The 17989-nt window shown below is 58.6% G+C and overlaps 1 protein-coding gene across 2 annotated transcripts in view; it reads right to left on the minus strand.

The window, feature by feature from the left end:
• Positions 1-8051: 8051 nt before the first annotated feature.
• The window catches only part of LOC102461102 (hepatocyte nuclear factor 6-like), a 63563-nt gene continuing 53625 nt past the window's right edge, over positions 8052-17989 (minus strand). Inside the window, exon 2 of one of the 2 annotated variants that reach the window (XM_075907926.1) lies at positions 8052-12268. In XM_075907926.1, coding sequence (XP_075764041.1) covers positions 11961-12268 — 308 coding nt within the window. In that variant the 3' untranslated portion in view covers positions 8052-11960. The remainder of the gene's footprint in view (positions 12269-17989) is intronic. The other variant, XR_012897494.1, reaches the window with a different exon arrangement.

Below are 17989 nucleotides of genomic sequence, written 5' to 3' on the forward strand. Positions count from 1 at the left end.
CGCCCCCCTAACGCTGCTGCCTGGAAACTGGCAAGCAGAACATCCAATAAGAAACCGCCGGCGGCCAGGATGACATCACAACCAACCAGTCAGAGCCCGCGGGAGGCGGGATGGAGGCGGGATATGGAGACGAGACAGATAGAGCAAAGGGCCAATGGGAGTGAGGCATGAGCAAGCCGGGCAGGGCAGACCTTGGGAATGACGGAAAGGGAGAGGGACCAATAAGAGACGGAGGGGCGGGGATTCAGTGGGGGCGGGGAAGGTCTTGGACTCGCCCCTGCCTCGAGCAGTAGTAGCCTGGGGGAGGTGGGACTCGCTCTGGCCAGGCCTGGAGCCCCGCCCCCATCGCCTGGGACACGCCCCCGCCCTTCTGGGACCGCCCTTCACATCATCCCCCCAGACAGGGCCCTCCCACTGGGCCACGCCCACTGGGACCCACATCAGCCCTCCCCCTCTTGGGACGTGACCCCCCCCCAGCCAGGGCCCTCCCACCCACAGCCCCATCCCCCTGGGACATGCCCCACGAGCCCATGGGACCCGCCTCCCTGCGACCCCAGCCAGGACCCCACCTCCCGGCTCCTGCCCACGGGCTGGCCCCCTCTCCAGACCCGCTCCCCCACCTCACCTCAGGACCCCCCGGCACTTGTCCCCTCCCCACATCACCTCCGGCGTCGTACAGTTTGTGTGTTCGGTGGTGGCTCAATGCTGAGTCCTGCCCAATGCGCCTTCTAATTTTTTTCCACCCATGGGCGGAATACATTTTGTTACACGCACCGAGACAGGGGCGGTTGGGCACCACCACTAAAAACACAGCTGTGGCAGAGCTGCTACAATCAGCTGAGCGGCATGTGAGTCTCGCCCAGGATGGCTGCCCAAGTGCTCACTGCTCCTGCCCCTGGGAATTTGGGATCGGTACAAAGCAAACGTGGCTTTGTAAGTGTGTTTGTTGGAGAACAAGGTAGAGCGGCTATGAAGAAAGTACGCCAAGCCAGCCCCTTGGATCCCCCTCGTCATCCTTGTAAGAAAAGTCAGAGAACACAAAGGTTTCAAAATCGTGCTCTGCAGGATTACTCTCCCCAGGACAGACCCCTTGCACTATCAAGAGAAGGGTGAAACCTACGAGCGCCAGGCCCCACCTTATGTGGTGCTGGGGACCATGAGTGAGGCTCCCAAGTGCTATCAGATAATTACCTATAAAAGGAAATTAATAGCAGACTGGAGGTCACTGCGGCTCCCCCGCGGCAGCTTGGGTTTGGCTATCTGGTAACCCTTTCCAGAGTTTGGGCCAGGATGGGATGGCATGGGATGATTCGGGGGCATCATGCTGCTTTTGTGCGCCCCATGCCACGGGACTGCGCGGCCTCAGGTCCTCTAATTTATGCCCCGCTTCCCCTGGGCCCTGGACACCGGCCACAGTGCAGCCTGCAGCAGCTGTGCCCCCAGCCTGCCCTCCGGACTCAGGGCTGGGAGCAAGACCAATGCAGAGCCTCTGCGTTAGCTCCACACCAGCCAAGACAAGACCCAGCGAGCCGCTTCCACCCACTGATGCTGCTAAAGTGGAATGAACACGCCCTAGCACAATGGACTAAAGACCTAGGCATTGGACGGTGCAGCAGAAACGATCACACAGGCCAGGCTGTTCCTCCCAGCGCAGCCTGGCTGCTGACTGGCCCCTCCTGCCTTAGAGACCACATGCACCCCTAAGGCAGAAGGGGGCAGCCAGCAGCTGGGCAGGAGGCTCAGGACCAGAAGAGGAGTCTGTGCCACGTCACGTGCACCCCTTTCACTGGCACCGGCGGTGGCAGGGAAGACCCAGGCCCGGGTGCTCCCTTCTCCTCTGAAGTCCTCCAGCCCACGCTCACACGGCTTGCCACCGTGATGCCCGGCGCATGCTGTCCCTGCCTACGGACAGCCCTGCACGCAGGGCTGGTTTTTATTGTAAGTGGGAATTTTTGGAGCGACGATATTGTTAGGAGGCTTGTGCGTGCCTCAGTTTCCCACTGTGCGTTGCACTGCCAAGCACAGAGTGCAAAGGGTTAAAAAACCCTACTTTGGGGGCACAGCAGGGGACAAGAGGTGCTGTGTCCTTGTCTTTAGCCAAGGCCCAGTTGTCCAAAGTACAGTGACACTTGGCTCGGACGTTCTCCGGGGAAGCGACTGTCTTTTCGTTTGAGGTTGGCACAGCGGATCGCTGGCCCTGAGCGCAATTCCCAGGAGTTACCGTCACCCCCACCCCCAGGAAATCAGAGCTGGAAAACCCTTCCCAAGTCCCAGCTGTTCCCGCCTCGCTTCCCCTGCCCAGGCTGAAGTTCCCCGGATAACATGGCGTCCATTGTTCTGTCCCACTGCTCGGAAATACAGGGCCCAGTCGAAATTCGCTGCAAGGTGTTTGGCAATGGCCACTAGATGTCACGCTTGCCCCATTTTGCAGAGGCTTTTACAGCGGGGAGGGGGGGAGACGGGGGGGGGGACGAACGACCTTTTTTTGGGACGGGGGCTGCTGCCCCACAGAAAAATCAGTCTGGGGCTGCACACAAGTGAGAAAAAAACCGGACGGAAAAGCAGAAAGATGCTCCCCACCTTCCCCACACACACCAGAGCCTAGGCGGGCCCAGGCGTGTAGATTTTAATGGGGCCCCCAGGCTCTGGGGTGGGGCCAAAAATGAGGGGTTCAGTGTTTGTGAGGGGGTGGCTGCCGGGAAGTAGACTTGGGATATAGGGTCGGGGGGGCGAGGGTGCAGGAGCAAGCTGGGGGTGGGAGGGCTGAGCGGGTGGTAGGGTACAGAAGCAGAGTGGGGTGCAGGGTCTGGGTGTGAGGGGGGCTGCAGCTAGCTAGCCAAGTGCTGTGGGGGGAGTCCTGAGCCTCAGGGGCCAGATCCAGACAAGCCAGGGGCCAGATCCACCCCCCAGCCCATAAGTCTCCCACCCCTAATCTAAGCAGAAGGCTTAGAAGCAAGTAAGAGTAAATCTCAGCTGGGTTTGTTTTGAAGCAGCAGCTTCATGGGGCCAGCAGAGGCTGAGGGGACTAGCGGTCTCACCTTGCTAAGCATGACGCTGTCACTCCCCAAAGTGCCTCCTCATGGACTTGCCTGAGTCATTTGTCAGTGCCAAGCCACAACTGACATCTCCATCCAATTACTTAAGGCCTCCTTAGTAGCCACATTGCTGGGCAGAGTCACTGAAAAGTGGATTCTTCCCATTTATTTCACGGGGAGAGACAATCATGCGTTTTCCCTTTGGCCTTCAGCTCCCACACCACCTTCAAAGGGCCCGCACACTGTCAACTCTGCCGGCTCTCATTAGGAGATACTTGCTCACATGGCACAAAGAGAATCAGTGGAACTCCCTGCTGCAGGCAATCAGGAAGTCAGATAAGGCGGTTGGATTTGAAAAGAGGGTCGACAGTTTGATGACCAATGCAGGCTACGCTGAGAGAATCCACTCTCACAGTCAAAGGCAAGAGTCGATTGCCATGAGGGTCCAGCAGGCATTTCTGCCCTGTGCACAGAATAGACCAGCTGCATTTGGGGAAATTTTTAAAATCTTCATCGGAGGGCCCACTTCATCATTGCTCTGCTTTTCCTGCTGGCTTTTATACCAGTGCAAAGTCGGTGCAAAACTCCCGCTCACTTTGCACTGCTATAATGAGTGCCCAAGGTGCAGTTTCGGCAGAAAATGATGTTGAATCTATTATCGTTAGGCGTGACGGGCATGATCCTTCCTTGGTCTGTGTGCATGGGACACACTGCAGGGGTCAGGTGCCTTTTGGAACTGTAGGGCTTAGCTTAAGGCAGCAGGTTTCAAACGCTTTTTCTCATGACCCAGTTGAAGAAAATTGTTGATGCTGCGACCGGGGGTGCTAAGGCAGCTTCCTGCCTCTCCTGGTACCGCAGACCATGCTGCGCCAGAAGCAGCCGGCAGCAGGATCCTGCCAGTGGGAGTGCGGAGCGAGCGCTCGGGGCAGGGGCAGTGGATGGAGCCCTGTGCGCTCTTCCCACCACCTAGGAGCCGGGCCGGCTACCAGCTGCTTCTAGGGCACAGCACAGTCAGCGGTGCCAGGACAGGCAGGGAGCTACTGTAGCCCTCCCACTGCTCACCTGATCCCCTGCAGCCACGAGACCCAGTGCCCGACATCCCACCCCCCTAGTCTGAAACCCACTGGCTTAGTGGGCCATTCAAATCCATTGATGGACCCACCCTCTATGAATGTATCTAGCTCTTCATAATATCCTCTGGCAGGGAGTTCCACAGGTTGACAGCACGTTTTGCTTGTTTTAAACCTGCTGCCTCTTAATGTCGTTTGGTGATGCCTAGTTCTTGTGTTATGGGAAGGAGTAAATAACTTTTCCTTATTTACTTTCTCCACACCAGTCATGATTTTAGAGACCTCCCGCCTATCCCTCCCTTTTCCAAGCTGACAAGCCCCACTCTTCTTTCTCTCTCCTCATCTGGCAGCTATGCCATACCACTAATCGTTGTTGCCCTTTTCTGAACTGTTTCCGGTTGCAAGATACCTTTCTCGAGGTGAGGTGGCCACATCTGTACGCGGTATTCAGGATGCGGGCGTGCCGTGGATTTACAGACAATCTGCAATCTCCTGTCTTCTCACGTATCCCTTTCTTGACCATTGTTGGCTGTTTTGACTACTGCGACGCATGGAGCGGGCGCTTTATGAGAACTGTCCACAGTGACCCCCAAGATCTCTCTTGAGTAGTAACAGCTAAGACCCAACCAGACTGTAGTATGGTTTCCAGGGGCCACATCCTACATCTCCTCCCTCTGCTCAGGGTAGGTGGCCAATGGTTGCTCCAGCGGGTCTTTGGTGGCTTGGTCGACGGGCCGATCTGGCAGTCCCATTGTGTAGCTGGGGTCCTCTTCAGGCTACTGTAGCAAGCAGGATGCATCTGTCTCCTTCAGCAGCTCCAGCCCAACTGAGCTGCAGGGGCCACCTTTTATATTTCCACGTCCTGCCCCTCCCTTCCAATGGCAGCAGGACAACTGGGACCTGCCTAGCTCTGCAAACCAAGGGGCAGGCTGTGGTCCCTGTTGGAGAATCTCTGAGGAAGGCCACACCTCCTCGCTACATCACTGTTCTACGCACAGCACTGAGTCCACACGGAGGGCAAAACTGTTTGTTGCCAGTCGGACCCTGGAGCTGATCGTTAGACTGTGTAATAAGTTGAGGGTCTGCAACATAAAATTGGCAGGCCTGAAATCTAGCGAGCAGGACTCTGGCTCAGCGGGACTGGAGGCAGGAAAGAGGCTGAGCTAGAGAACGCCAAAAGGTGCCAGGCACAGACCATAAATCACATTGCAGAGGGGTGGTAACAGAACACCTTGTTAAGCAATATCTTGGTACCAACACACCTGCCCACCAATGACAGACATACCCACCTAGCTTCAGGACCGGGTCTAAGTTGACAGCATGAGAAACCTCCCTTCTGCGGGGCAACTAGGTAACAGAAGGTGGCAACCTGATGTGTCAGGACTGAAGTGTAACTTTGTTTGGACCTGTGTATAAAAGTGCACCCCAAAGGGTGATCGACCCACCGTGGGAGGCACTCAAATCCAGAGCACTGAGTGTGGCGTTAGTCCATTGCCACGGCGTACATACGGTGCAGTGGCACAGCAGCGAGTCTGTTCGCTGACAACTGTCATTGTACGGCGTTTGGCAATAAACCCACGTGGGGGCTTTCGATCCTTATCTGATGTGTGGCCTCTGGGGGCTCTCTCGGGAGTCTTTCGTGTTGACTAATTGCGCACGGTTAACGTGCTAGACAGGGGCGCACACGCACGCATGCACACAGCGGAAAGTTAATCAGCACGGACGGCGGAGAGGACCTGTCAGGAGCCCGTCAGGAAAACCCTAAATCCTGATTGACGACAGATTGTACAAAATGTGTGTCTAGACCAGGAAAAGAGAATCAGGCCTAATTATGAGCAGGGCCCTCCATCGACGCACTCAGCGGTCAAGGCAGTTCTAAAATACACTCCAAAGGGTGGACTCCTACTCAATATTCCCTCTAATCTTTTCCAGACGTGCAGAATAAATTTGTATGTGCACCAAGGCATATAGGAATGTGCACCACCAGTAGAAACACAAGCTTTGCTTTGGGGGCTCTGCTAATCTGCATTTGAGCTGAGCATTACTTACCGAGAACACTGCTCCTAACCCCCATGAAAGCAAATTGACCGAGCCAAGGGCTTTTCAATAAAGGACATTTACTTTGTGGGTAACATATCAACACAAACAGGTACAGGCTGAGGTATCCAAGAAAAAACTTTGGTATAAAATGTACATGTCTTCAAAATGTTTACAGGCAAAGAGACTTTGGTTAGTTAGCACAGTCAACAAACAAAGAAGAAACATTCGAGTGAGATATAGCAATGCACTGCTTTTTACACACGGTCATGGCACTCCGCTTATAGAAAGGACAGGACTGGTTGCTCAGGGGGCTACTACCTTTGGGGCCGCCCGTACGTTACCAGAATGGCATAAAGAGGCCTGCCTGTGCTGGCGCGTCAAGCCCAATGTTCTGTACAAATCCATGCAGCCGGCTGTAATCAGAATGTGGGAAGGGCCGAGCGGGTATCCCAGCGTGGTTGCGTTGTGCACGGGGAGGAACACAGGCAGCGTGCTCACCTGGGGTGTGGGTGAGCCACAAAGGTTGAGTCAGGATGCTCTGAGCTGCTGTTAGATTCTTCCCCGTTCCCCCCTGTGGAGAACCGGCAGGGCTGGGCTGCAGTGAATATAAAGGGGATTCTTGATTGAGAGCTTCCTGCCTCCTTTTATCCCCATGCTGCCACCAGTAGAGTCCTACGCAGAGGACATGATTCCCCTGCCCAAGACCAAGAGGTAGGGCCTACAAGTAAAATCAGCAGGTGGGGCGTCCTGGGTGGATGGTGACTATCATCACAAGTTTAGGAAAGCCCAGCTATGGGGGACGGAGCCAGGTTTTAGCCTGACTCCTGCATCGTCGATCCCATTATTTACTCGGTCCCCCACCCCCTGATCTAGGAACTGGAAGGAGCCCCCGGTGGAAGTCCTAGGTGGGTGTACAGCCCGGAAAACATGCGCCGGTTGGATGACACAGAGGCATGCTGTGCACTGAAGACAACAGAGCGACTCAGAGCAGAATTGTTCGCCAGTGAAGGGTTTTGTTACCGGGCGTGATTCACAATTTGAAACAAGCCCCGTTGGATTCCCAGAGCCCAGGAGGAATTTGCAGTTCGTGGGGGAACATCTTTGCCCCGAGAATGTTTCTTGTTCAGCTGAAATGAGGGGGAAACATCATCTTTGGATCTTTTTGCACAGCAGCTTTGTCAATCAAGCCAGAGCCCCAATCAATACCGATCTGGCGCTGCCCCCGTTTTCACGCCGGGTCACTCCCCGGAGCAGAACAGCGCTGGTTTGCCCCCCTGGGTTGGCCACAGCTGGCACCTCACCACTGTGACAGGGGTCTCACTAAAGTGCATTACATCGGCCACATCCAGAGAGCGGGGGGACGTGGCCGGGGGAGGGGAACGTCACAGAGCCACTGCCTCCGCTATCATGTCCCCCGGGCCCCGTCACTAGTTCTGCAGGGAGGACGGCCGCTCCCGTCCCACGCCAGGTGGCAGCCCAACACGAGAGAGCACTTGGAGAGACGAGCCATGCAAAAAAATAGACATCTAGAAATATAGCTCTCGACACACGCACGCCCACGCGGAGACGCCTTGCAAAAATCTTTGGTATCCTTTGGTGCAAGAGACAAAGTGAGGTAGAAATTCGCCGCCGTTTGACACAACAATAGAGTCGCACGACACATAACCCAGGGGACGAGTTGGGGCGGGGACAGGAGCGGAAGCCAGCCGCGGCTGAGGTGTTCATGCTGAATTTGGGGCAGAGCTTTCTAGGTCAGAGCCTTCCTTCGGTGCAACAGACTCCCCGGGTGACCCCAGGGGTGGATTTCTCAGGGCCCTAGCTTAGAAGATGGATGTGGCAGAGTCTTACCTGGCTAATGAGCATCCCTCTGGAGGGGGGAGGGGGGCTCTGGGCTGTACGAGCACCCCGCGGGCAGATGGAGGAGACCCTACGGCCTCGCCACGTGGCGATCGATCTGTGACCGTGGCCGTCTCAGCTTGAGATCCGCCCCGCTCCACAGAAACCGAGCCCCGGCAGCGCCGCGCAGGAGGGCTTCGTGGAGCTAATTAAGGGCAGGCTGCTTCTCGCGGGCTTGTTTCAGCCCCAGCGCTGCCACCCTTTTACAAAGCCCTGGGATCCGCGCTGCGCTTTTTAATCCAGCTGGCTGACACCGGGGCACCTTTGTGTGTGGACGCTCTGGCGTGGCTATCCCGCAGGGGTGGGGAACCTTCCTTGGGTCCGGGACCACTGACCCGTGTTCCCGCTACGTTTTCCTGTCCATGGGCGGGATACATTTTGCCACGTGCGCCAAGGCATGTGCAGATGTGCACCACCAATAGAAGCATATGCGGCGGGCTCTGATCAAGTGTGGGCGTTCTGCTAGTCAGCTGGGCAGCCCCTGGCTCTCTTCCGGGCGGCCACACAAGCGCCCAGCTTACAGGGAACCCTGCCCCGACCCACAGAAAAATCAGTCGGGGGCCACACACAAGTGAGAAGCAACAACACCAAAAATCCAACCCCGAAACAAAGCCTCACGGACGTGGCCCCCAGCTGAGGAGAGAGACTCTCCCCATATTCCCCTTGCACACCCGAGCCGAGGGGCTGGTAGATTTTGGGTGCTCCCGTCCTGTAGGGGGATGGTGGAGGAGCTGGAGCGCCAGCGTGGGCTCCCCAATGCTGGGGGGAGCCCTGAGCCTTGGGGGCCGGATCCAGGCAAGCCCGGGGCCACATCCGGCCCCCAGGCCTTAGGTTCCCCACCCTGCTCTCGCGGGTTAGTTTGCTCAATGTGCCCCCTAACCCAAGTTTCACTGGACAGAATGTGTCCACCCAGCAGCCTAGGTACACGCGTGTGTGTGCACAGACAAGCCCTGAATCCCATCTGTGCCTTGCACAAGCAGGCAGCGCGCCTGCCCACCAAGCCTGGGGGCCCAGGGAAATCTGCACCGGCTGCCACCCCCTCATACAGCTATCTAGCCGGGGCAACACGGGACTCGCACCCACGGATCGGCTGCAGCGATGCCGGTTCCAGCCACGGTTACGAGCCCCCGGCGGGTCTTGGCCGCTTCCAGGGAGCGTGGCTTTTGACGGCCCCAGGTGCTCTCCCGGCCAGGGGATCCTGCTCTTTTCAGAGAGGCTTTGCGAGAGATGGCTTGTCCACAGACGCCACGGTGACGGGCACCTTACGAAGCCGTGGGCAGGCGTCGACGCTGCTAGCGGCTGCTCCCCGACTCTCCTTGAGCTTTGCCGAACACAGAACCAGAGGCTCCTGGGCCGGACGCTTCCTGCCTATTCAAACCCCAGCTGCGAGTCCCAGATGGCCGCCTCCGACGCGGTCGCACCCACATTACCGTCCACTCTGCAGTCTGAGACCCAGGCGGGATGAGTCTGAGGGGCCTCTGCCCTCGCTCCACACCTGCCATCCCCGGCCTTGCCCATTGGGCCGGCCAGCCTGGCAGGGAGCAGAAAGATCGGGGGGACCATGGGAAGTACCTGGCAGGGCGGGGTGGTGCCAGCGTTCCCCCCGCCACTGCCCAAGCTCTGGGCACGGCCTGCCCCGGGGAACCGACAGGGAGCTGAGCTGCGGAGCCCTTTGGGACGGCGGCTGCTAAGAGCTCCGCTCCGCTGTCCCCTTTTTATCCCCCTTCAAACCTGCCCAGGTCCCTCTGCCTGCACCCTGGGGTGCTGCTCCCAACGGAGGGCTCGGAGCTGGCTCTCTGGTCTGTCCGTGCGCCTCCCAGCCGTAGCGGGACACTCGGGCCGGGAGCTCGCGGGGCAGGGAGGAGGGGGCGTCCTTAACGCACCCTCCCTTGGCAGGGCTGGGGGAATATTCCAGGCTCCTCGCCATGGGAAACTCCATCCCGGCCCAGTCCTAACAGCGCCCCACAAGCCCAGAGCCCCCCTTGGCACCCATGGGTGCTGCAGCTCAGCTCCTCGCAGGCTCTGGACCTAGGGTTGCTGGGGAGCTTTCAGGATGGGTTTGGTTTCTCCGCATGCCCAGGCCTCTCCAGTGCACCAGTCCCCTTAGGCCAGGACCCTCCTACGGGCCCAGAAGCCCCCTTGGGGGCACCCCTGGAAGTGTCATGGGATGGAAGAAATTAAAGGATCTTCTAAGCATCCCGGCCGCGAGGAGGCTCCCCGCCTCGGTTTCCCCATCACTCCGCACCCCTGCGGTCACAGCCGCAGTGCAAAGCCAGCATGGGTGAGCGCTGTTCCAAGCCGGGTCTCGTGCTTTCAAAGCCCGGATCCTGGAAGGCAACCTGGTGCCTAACTCCCCTTGGAAAACCAAGGGGAGTTAGGTGCCTACCCGCCTGTGAGGCTCTGGGCCTCAGCTCACAGAGCCTAGCTGGCGGTTGGCTGATGCTGCGGGCTGCCCATATGGGAGGGGACCTCTGGGAGCAGCGCACTGGGCTGCCAGCCATCCCCCGTGCACAAGGGAGCAGAGAAGCTCTACAGCCCCCCCAGGGCTCAGCACCACGCCCTGGGTCCCCCAGCCCCTGACCCAGCCCAGCGGGCGGCCTCCGAGCACGGCAGGGCACTGAGTGGGCTGCACCCGTGCACACAGCGGCGCAAGGTGCTGGGCACCCGGCTCCCGGAGAATCAGGCCCACAGTCTGGAGACTCAGGCCCGAAGAAGGGGCAGGTTTGTCCACACAGGAAAATGAATCCGGATTAAGGCAGAGCAGGAATGTAAAGCGGATTCCCTAGAGTACGTGACCTGTAGATAAACCCTTAATTATGCTGCCCGAGATAATTTGCTTGATTGATTTTCCCGCCAGTCAGCAACAGAGGGGGAGCCAGACGGGGTAGGGGGGGCAACTCCCTTTTCCCCAGGGACCTCTGCCCCACAAATCTCCACCCCAATCTGCCTTGTCATACCCTGGGGGACAGGGGTTGTCTGTCTCCTGCTCACCTTTCCTCTCAGAGACTTTGACGGGCAGCGTCTCCATTCAGTAGCCAGGAAAGTAGGCCCTTACAGCTGGGGAAACTGAGGCACGGGACCGGGACGTGAGCTACCCCAAAGTTGTGCAGCAAGTCAGTGGTAGGAACAGAACCCAGGAGGCTGGACTCATCATTTCGTAGCGCTATTACTAGAAACCTTGTCAGAGCTGCATGCAGAACCCAGGAGTCCTGGCTCCCGCTCAGCTACGCTAACCATTAGACTGCATTGCCTCTCCCAGAGCCAAGGGCAGAACCCAGGAGTCTTGGCTGCTAGGCTCTTGCTCTAACCACAAGACCTCACTCCCCTCGTCCCGCCAAGACCCAAACCCAGGAATCCTGGCTCCCAGCCACCACTCCTACCGTACCCCTTTCCCAGACACACTTAGGACCCAGGAGTCCTGGCTCTGCTTCTCACTCCTAGGCAGCGCTGCCTTCCAAAACACCAGTCACAACGATGAACGGGCTCCAGCATCAGGGGCACACGGATGCTTTTCAAAGAGCTGCAGCCTCCACCAGGCACCTGGATCCTCAGCCATGTGCTTCCCCTGCCTCCCAGGCAGTTATTGGAGGCAGGGAAGGGGGCGCACCCCGCCGGTGCCAATCAGGGTGCCCCCATGCACCCCAGCTGAGGAGCTCACCTGGGTCAATCGGCATCGCTCCATTGGCGTCGGGGGGGCCAGACCCCCACCTGGGGTGGATCAGGGAGCCCCACTCAATGCAGAGAAGCCGATTCAGGATCCGGGCAGGTGGGTTCTATTGCACCAGCCGAAAGGACTGAGGCGGGGGAAGGGCACAGAAGCGACCGCAGAGAAGACACGAAAGCCAATCACCACCCAAAAAGTCCCCGCCCCGTCGACAGCCGGGCACGGCGCCCCCCCGTCCGGCGCCCCGGCTTCCCATCATGCTTTGGTGCAAGTGACGGCGGAGGCGGCGCTGGGGGCGTGGGCGCCCGAGGAGGGGGGGCGCCCCTCCTCCATCCACTTGTCCAGGCTGCGGCGCCGCGCGTTCATGAAGAAGTTACTGACGGTGGAGAGCTCCAGGCCCAGCTGCTGGGCGATGGTGACCTGCAGGTCCTTGGAAGGCCGCTGGTTCTCGTGGAAGATGGCGTGGAGCGTGCGGCGCTGGATGTCCGTGAAGACCAGCCGGTGCCGCTTAGGGACGTGGTTTCGGTCGGCTTTGCTTTGCTCTTGCTCTTTCCTTTTGCAGGCTGCGGCAGAGGGAGAGAAGAGGAGACGCTGTCAGAGAGGCGGGGAACTGCGCAGAGGCGCCGGAGCTGGGCGGGGGGGGGGGGAGCGAGCCCAGCCAGTAGCCCCAGAGACTGGAATCCCACACACTGCTAGGAGTCCTGACCCCACTCCAGACCCTCAGCCACAAGCCCAGCCGGGAGTGGGGGGGCTTGCCTGGCTGGAGCAGCACAGACGCTCATCCAGCTGCTCAGAAACCTGCAGCAAAGGGATAGCCCGCCCCCGGGAAGTTTCCTCTGGCCCATTTAACTCTCCTGATCCAGGATTCCTTAACAAGACCGACCTTATGGCTCAGAGGGATGGCCCGTTATGATCAGAACCAAGGTCCAGCGAGCCTCCTGCCCTACCTCCCCTACGGACCAGTACCAGCTGCTTCATAAGCAGAGGTCAGATCCTTTCTGTGACATTCCGCCCCCTATTCTTCATAGAAATGGGACCATAGGAATGTGGCGTAACTAAGATACCTTCCTTGCAAGACGGGTCATGTGAGACATCGCTGGACAGGTTCTGATTTGCTGAATGTGATTATCCTATTTGTCAGCATCTGTCTCTGCTGTATCTAAAGTTAGGGACATGGACTAGGTATCAATTATACACATGATTGTATCTGGGGAACGCCGTCCAGACAGGAGGCAGTCAGCCTGGATGGGCCATTAGGAAGGACAGTGGGACTTTGAAGATGCTAATCTCCCTTCATGCTGGGCAGTGCTTAGGTCACCTGGTACAGGGTCCCCATCCTGATCTGCTGGTAGTTTTCCACTGGATGTGGGAAGGGTCAAGCTAGGAAACAATGGAACGAGGAATACAGCTAGTTCGGATTAGGAAGCCTAATCCGAACTAGCTACTCCGTGCCGCGTGTAGCCGCGCGGCACGGGGTTCGAACTAGCCGGCATTTAAAAATGGCGCCGGCCGGCTTCATGCAAATGAAGCCCGGGAAATTCAAATCCCGGGCTTCATTTGCAACTGCGGATGACTACATTACCCCCGCTAGTTCGAACTAGCGGGGTAGTGTAGACATACCCAATGAGCTTAGGAAACTGAGGGACTGCGAACCAGGCCCGGCACCTCTTTCTGAGATGAGCCACAAAACGAGCCATGGCAAAGTAGAAGAAAAAAAGAGGCCACCCCTTCTATAGACAGGTCGTTCAACCCCACTGCAACAGTAAACGTTTTGCAAAGCCAGAATTCATGCCAGAGACCCTGACGGAGGTGGGATCCTGGCTGAGGAATCCAACAAAAGTTAATGTGACAGGATTTGACTACATGTAGCAAAAGCCTCGCGCGTGTTCCTTTTAAACACATCTTTTATTTTCCTTAATAGTCCATGGATGCTGCAGCTTTAAGAGCCCCACCATCTTCTTGGCAGCCAGCAGGGTGCTTGGGAGAATGGACCCCAATGCATGAGCTGCCGGATGAACAGAACAGAAAGACAGTTCCGACTCCGCAGAATTTACAGTCTCTTGTTGGGCTGTGTTTGTACAGCACCTAGTGCATGGGGCTACTGGGCCAAGAATGCAGCACTGGGATGCTACCGTAATACACCTAATAGCAATACAAATGTACAGTGCCTGGCACAGAGGGATTCTGGTCTAGGATTGTGGCGCCTAGGTGCTACCGTAATATACCTAATAGCAATACAAATGTACAGTGCCTGGCACAGCGGGATTCTGGTCTGGGATTGTGGCGCCTAGGTGCTACCGTAATACACCTAATAACAATATAAATGTATAGAGGCTAGTGCAATGGGGGCTTGGTCCATGTCTGTGGCTCCCATGTACTAGTACAATACAATTAATAATACTAATTATTATTAATGAGAAATGGGAGGCAGAGCCTTTCACCCCAAAGCCGATGGTTCACATACAGCCCCGTGCTAGTAGAGACCAAGCAATGAGCTGGTTGCATGGGGAGGAGTCCGGCTGACTCCCAGTGGGTGGGTGTCTATGTAAGTGACAGCTGTGTGGGTGGTTCTTCTATTTCCCCCTCCCCGACACCTCAGGCGAACTGGCAGTCACTGAATGGGCCCAAGTGGATGGTGTCTAGGGCAGGGACAAGGGGGGGGGCTCATACACAGGGCCTAACAGGTCTCCCCCAGTTGGGAGCTGAGACGCTGAAGAGCCGGTGACATTACCAGGTTTCTGCCCATCGCCCATACTCCTGAGATGGACAGAGGCCTTCTGGCTGTGGGGATGCCCCGCCAGGCCTGAGAGCACTGCCATAAAACAAAAGTTAGAGATGCCCCGTTAGTAGAGGCCCCCGATTCCCTGAGGTCGGCCAGCCCTGCCCCCCTGCCCCTCGGTGCCAAGCTGGTGTCGTTTGCTCTTGACACCACCTGCGACGATACCGCACAGGCACAGCCGGGCCCTAAACAATCACATTTACTCGCCCCAGGCCTAGCCCTACGCTCTCCCTGACACTTGGCCTAGCAGCCTCCTGGCGCGCCCGGGGGAGCAACCCAACTGCCGCCTGGCTTTAGGCGGGGTGTCGAAAACGGCGTCCGGCAAAGGGCGCGTGAGGTGGCATCAAGGCACATGAACGGCCGCCTCATCTCGCTCACGCCTCATCCAAGCGGCCGCCCGCCAGTACTACTGCAGCGGGCACTTCACGAGGCGCATTGGGGACGATGGCTGGGATGGTCCACGGGAGCCCCATGGAGGGGCAGGAAGCTGGCAGGGGCTGAAGACAGTTAAATGCTGCTGTATTCGGCCTCACGCCCTAGCTGGGTGGCAGGCAGAGCTATGATGGGAGTCCTGGGCAGTGATGTTCAGCCTCGCGCTTTCTGGGCCACGCTCTGGAATCGATAGGAACCAGATAAGGCCCAGCAAGGCCAGCTGAGCGCTTACGACACCCCTGTCCAGCACTAGGGGACATCAGGCAAGCGTCTGATGGACGCAGAGGGGGACAGGGCAGCTGTCGCTTTTGTCTGCCACGCGTCTCCTTTACCCTCGGATCTGAGCGATCGTTAGTGGCCTGATCTTCCCAGCCCTTCGGGGGAGGTGGGACAGAGTGACCCCTCCCCCGACTTCTGCAGATGGGGAAACTGAGGCACGGGGCAGCCAAGGGACTTGCCCAAGTTTGAAGTGGAGCTGGGAATGGCACCGTGTGGAAAGCAGGGCTGTTCCAAGGCTGGCTGCCGGGGCTGGGCGCAGCCGCTCCTGTGGCTGGGTTACAGGGACTGAGGGACCGGCGCACCGGAAGCCCAGAACTCAGTCAGTAGAGGGTAAAAAGGCCAGTCTGTCATTGCCTGCGGGTGAACAACAGAGGGAGGCTGCAGCTGGGCCGGGAAGCACGGGCCGGGCGGCTGAGAGGATAATGAAGGCCCAAAGGACTAGCTGAGGGGCTGGAAGCTTTGCCTTGAGGTGAACTTCCCCTTCCCAAAGCCGGCCACGGAAGGGAGCTGGTGCTGCAGCGGCGCGGCAGGGTTTGCTCTGCTGGGGCGGAAAGCAGGCGGCGGAGCAGAGACCGAGCAGCAGGCTGAGAAAGCTGCTGGGCCGGCGGGCGTGCCCGGGCAGAGGCGCCCGCAGGCGGCCCTGTGAACCAGGCATGTGCAGACAGATCCTGCTCCAGTCCCAACGCCGAGCGCGGCAAAACGGTCCGCTAGGCGGAAGAGCCGCGCGATTTTACGCCAGCCACAGGCTTGAGCTTCTTCCGGTTGGTCTTTGGGGCCGTGTCCAGACTCAGGGGTTCTTTCGAAAAAAGTAGCCTTTTTTCGAAAGAACTTCCCCTGCGTCCAGACTCAAGCCGCGTTCTTTCAAAATTATTTCGAAAGAACGCGGCTTTTCTTTCGATGGCGGTAAACCTCGTTTCACGAGGAAGAACGCCTTCCTTCGAAAGTTCCTCTTTCGAAAGAAGGCGTTCTTCAATGTAAAGAGGCCGTCTTCGAAAGAGAGCATCCAGACTCGCTGGGTGCTCTCTTTCGAAAAAGCGGATTTCCTCTATCGAAAGATCCGCCTGCTGTCTAGACGCGATCTTTCGAAAGAGGCTCTTTCGAAAGAAGCCTGCAGTCTAGACATAGCCTGGGAGTCCTCACTATTCCGCCTTCCAGCTTCTCTCCGCAGCTGTGCGGGCGAGCAACTGACTTTGGGGATTTTTAGACAAAAGCAACAGAAAATCACCTGACTCCATCAGCGGGGACTTTATGCCCCAAACAGCGTGAGCTCTGATCCCACCTGCCGGGCACCCCCCCGGGAACGAACCCGCTGGGCTAGCCAGGGCAGTGGGGCCCTCTGAGCCACCCCTGGATTCCAGCTGCGGCCAGGGGGGCCCTTTGCCCGGCTGCTCCGCTGTCTGCACAAAGACTAAACCCTCACGGAGCAGCCAGGCCTCAGGATCTGGTTGTGGGTGAACGACTGGTGAGAATCCAAAATCCCCCGTTAGTGCCCAACCTGCCCGGCCAGGCCCAGGGCATGAGGGGAGCGGGAAGGTTACAGGTCAGGAGTGAGGGGCGGGGCAGAGAAGCATGTGGGGAGCCCAGGGCTGGGAGAGCAGGGGGCTGTGGGTTGGGAGTGAGGGGCGGGGCGGAGCTGCATGTAGGGAATCCAGGGCTGGCAGAGCAGGGGGCTGCATGTGGGGAGTGAGGGGCGGGGCGGAGCTGCATGTGGGGAGCCCGGTGCTGGGAGAGCGGGGGGCTGTGAGTTGGGAGTGGGGGGCGGGGCAGAGCTGCATGTGGGGAGAGCGGGGGTGCTAAGGGTGGCCACTGACAGGAGTGTGTGGGCCTGAGGGGGATTCTAGGTCTGGACTAGCAAGAGGGGCTGCAGGTGGGGATTGAGGGCCAGTGACAGAGCTGGGGGGGAACCTCTTGTCGCCTCCCCTCACCCCCTCACCGACTCCACTCAGGACTGGCCTTACCATGAGGCGAGCTGAGGCGGCCGCCTCAGGTGCCAGACTGTGGGTGTGTGGGTGGGGAGGGGGCCACCAGGACCCAGAGAACTGAGACCTTTCTACGTTTCGGCCCAAGCGAGGGGGCAGGGGGCGTCAGTTGAGCCCCCTGCCTCAGATGCCAAAACGTTGTGGGCCGGCCCTGACTCCATTCGGCACCATCCGCTCCCCACCCTGAGACCCAAACCTGCTGCCCCGCGAAGGCCTGGCCATGGCAGCCCTGGGCACTTGGTGGGACACTCAACCCGAGCCCTGCCCGCAGCCCTCTCCGCCCTGGCGCACCAGTGACCCAGAGGCACCAGGGCAGAGGGGGCAGCATGCCCCCCCTCGCCCCAGCCTCCCGCCCCACCTGCCCCCCAGGGCAGCTGCACAGACGCGTCTCTCCCCGAGTGGCACCGCGGCGTACAGCCATCTATGTGTCTGCCTTGCGGTTACGAACGTGAAAGCCCTGCCTTCCCCTCCCCCCAGGTCCTTCCATTCCCTGCCCCTCCCGTCCCCAACAAGCCCCCGGCCCCCCGCCTGGCTCCTCGTCTGGGGCTGCACGCTGATAGAAAATATTGATCAGATCCAAGCAGCGCGGTCTGCAAACAACAGCCTATTTCACATTAACCCTCGCCGGGCCGGGCTTCCAGCCGCCACCCATGGCATTTGCAGGGGGAGCGGGGTGTGTTCAGCAACTCCAGGGGGCTTGAAAGGGGCCTGGCCTCCTTCAGCAGGTGACAGGGTAGAAACCAGAGACCTGGCTTAGCTGGTTCCGATCCAGAACATAAGAACAGCCATACAGGGTCAGAGCAAATTCCCATCTA

The sequence above is a fragment of the Pelodiscus sinensis genome, chromosome 24 (assembly GCF_049634645.1).
Source record: "Pelodiscus sinensis isolate JC-2024 chromosome 24, ASM4963464v1, whole genome shotgun sequence".
Taxonomy (NCBI): domain Eukaryota; kingdom Metazoa; phylum Chordata; order Testudines; family Trionychidae; genus Pelodiscus; species Pelodiscus sinensis.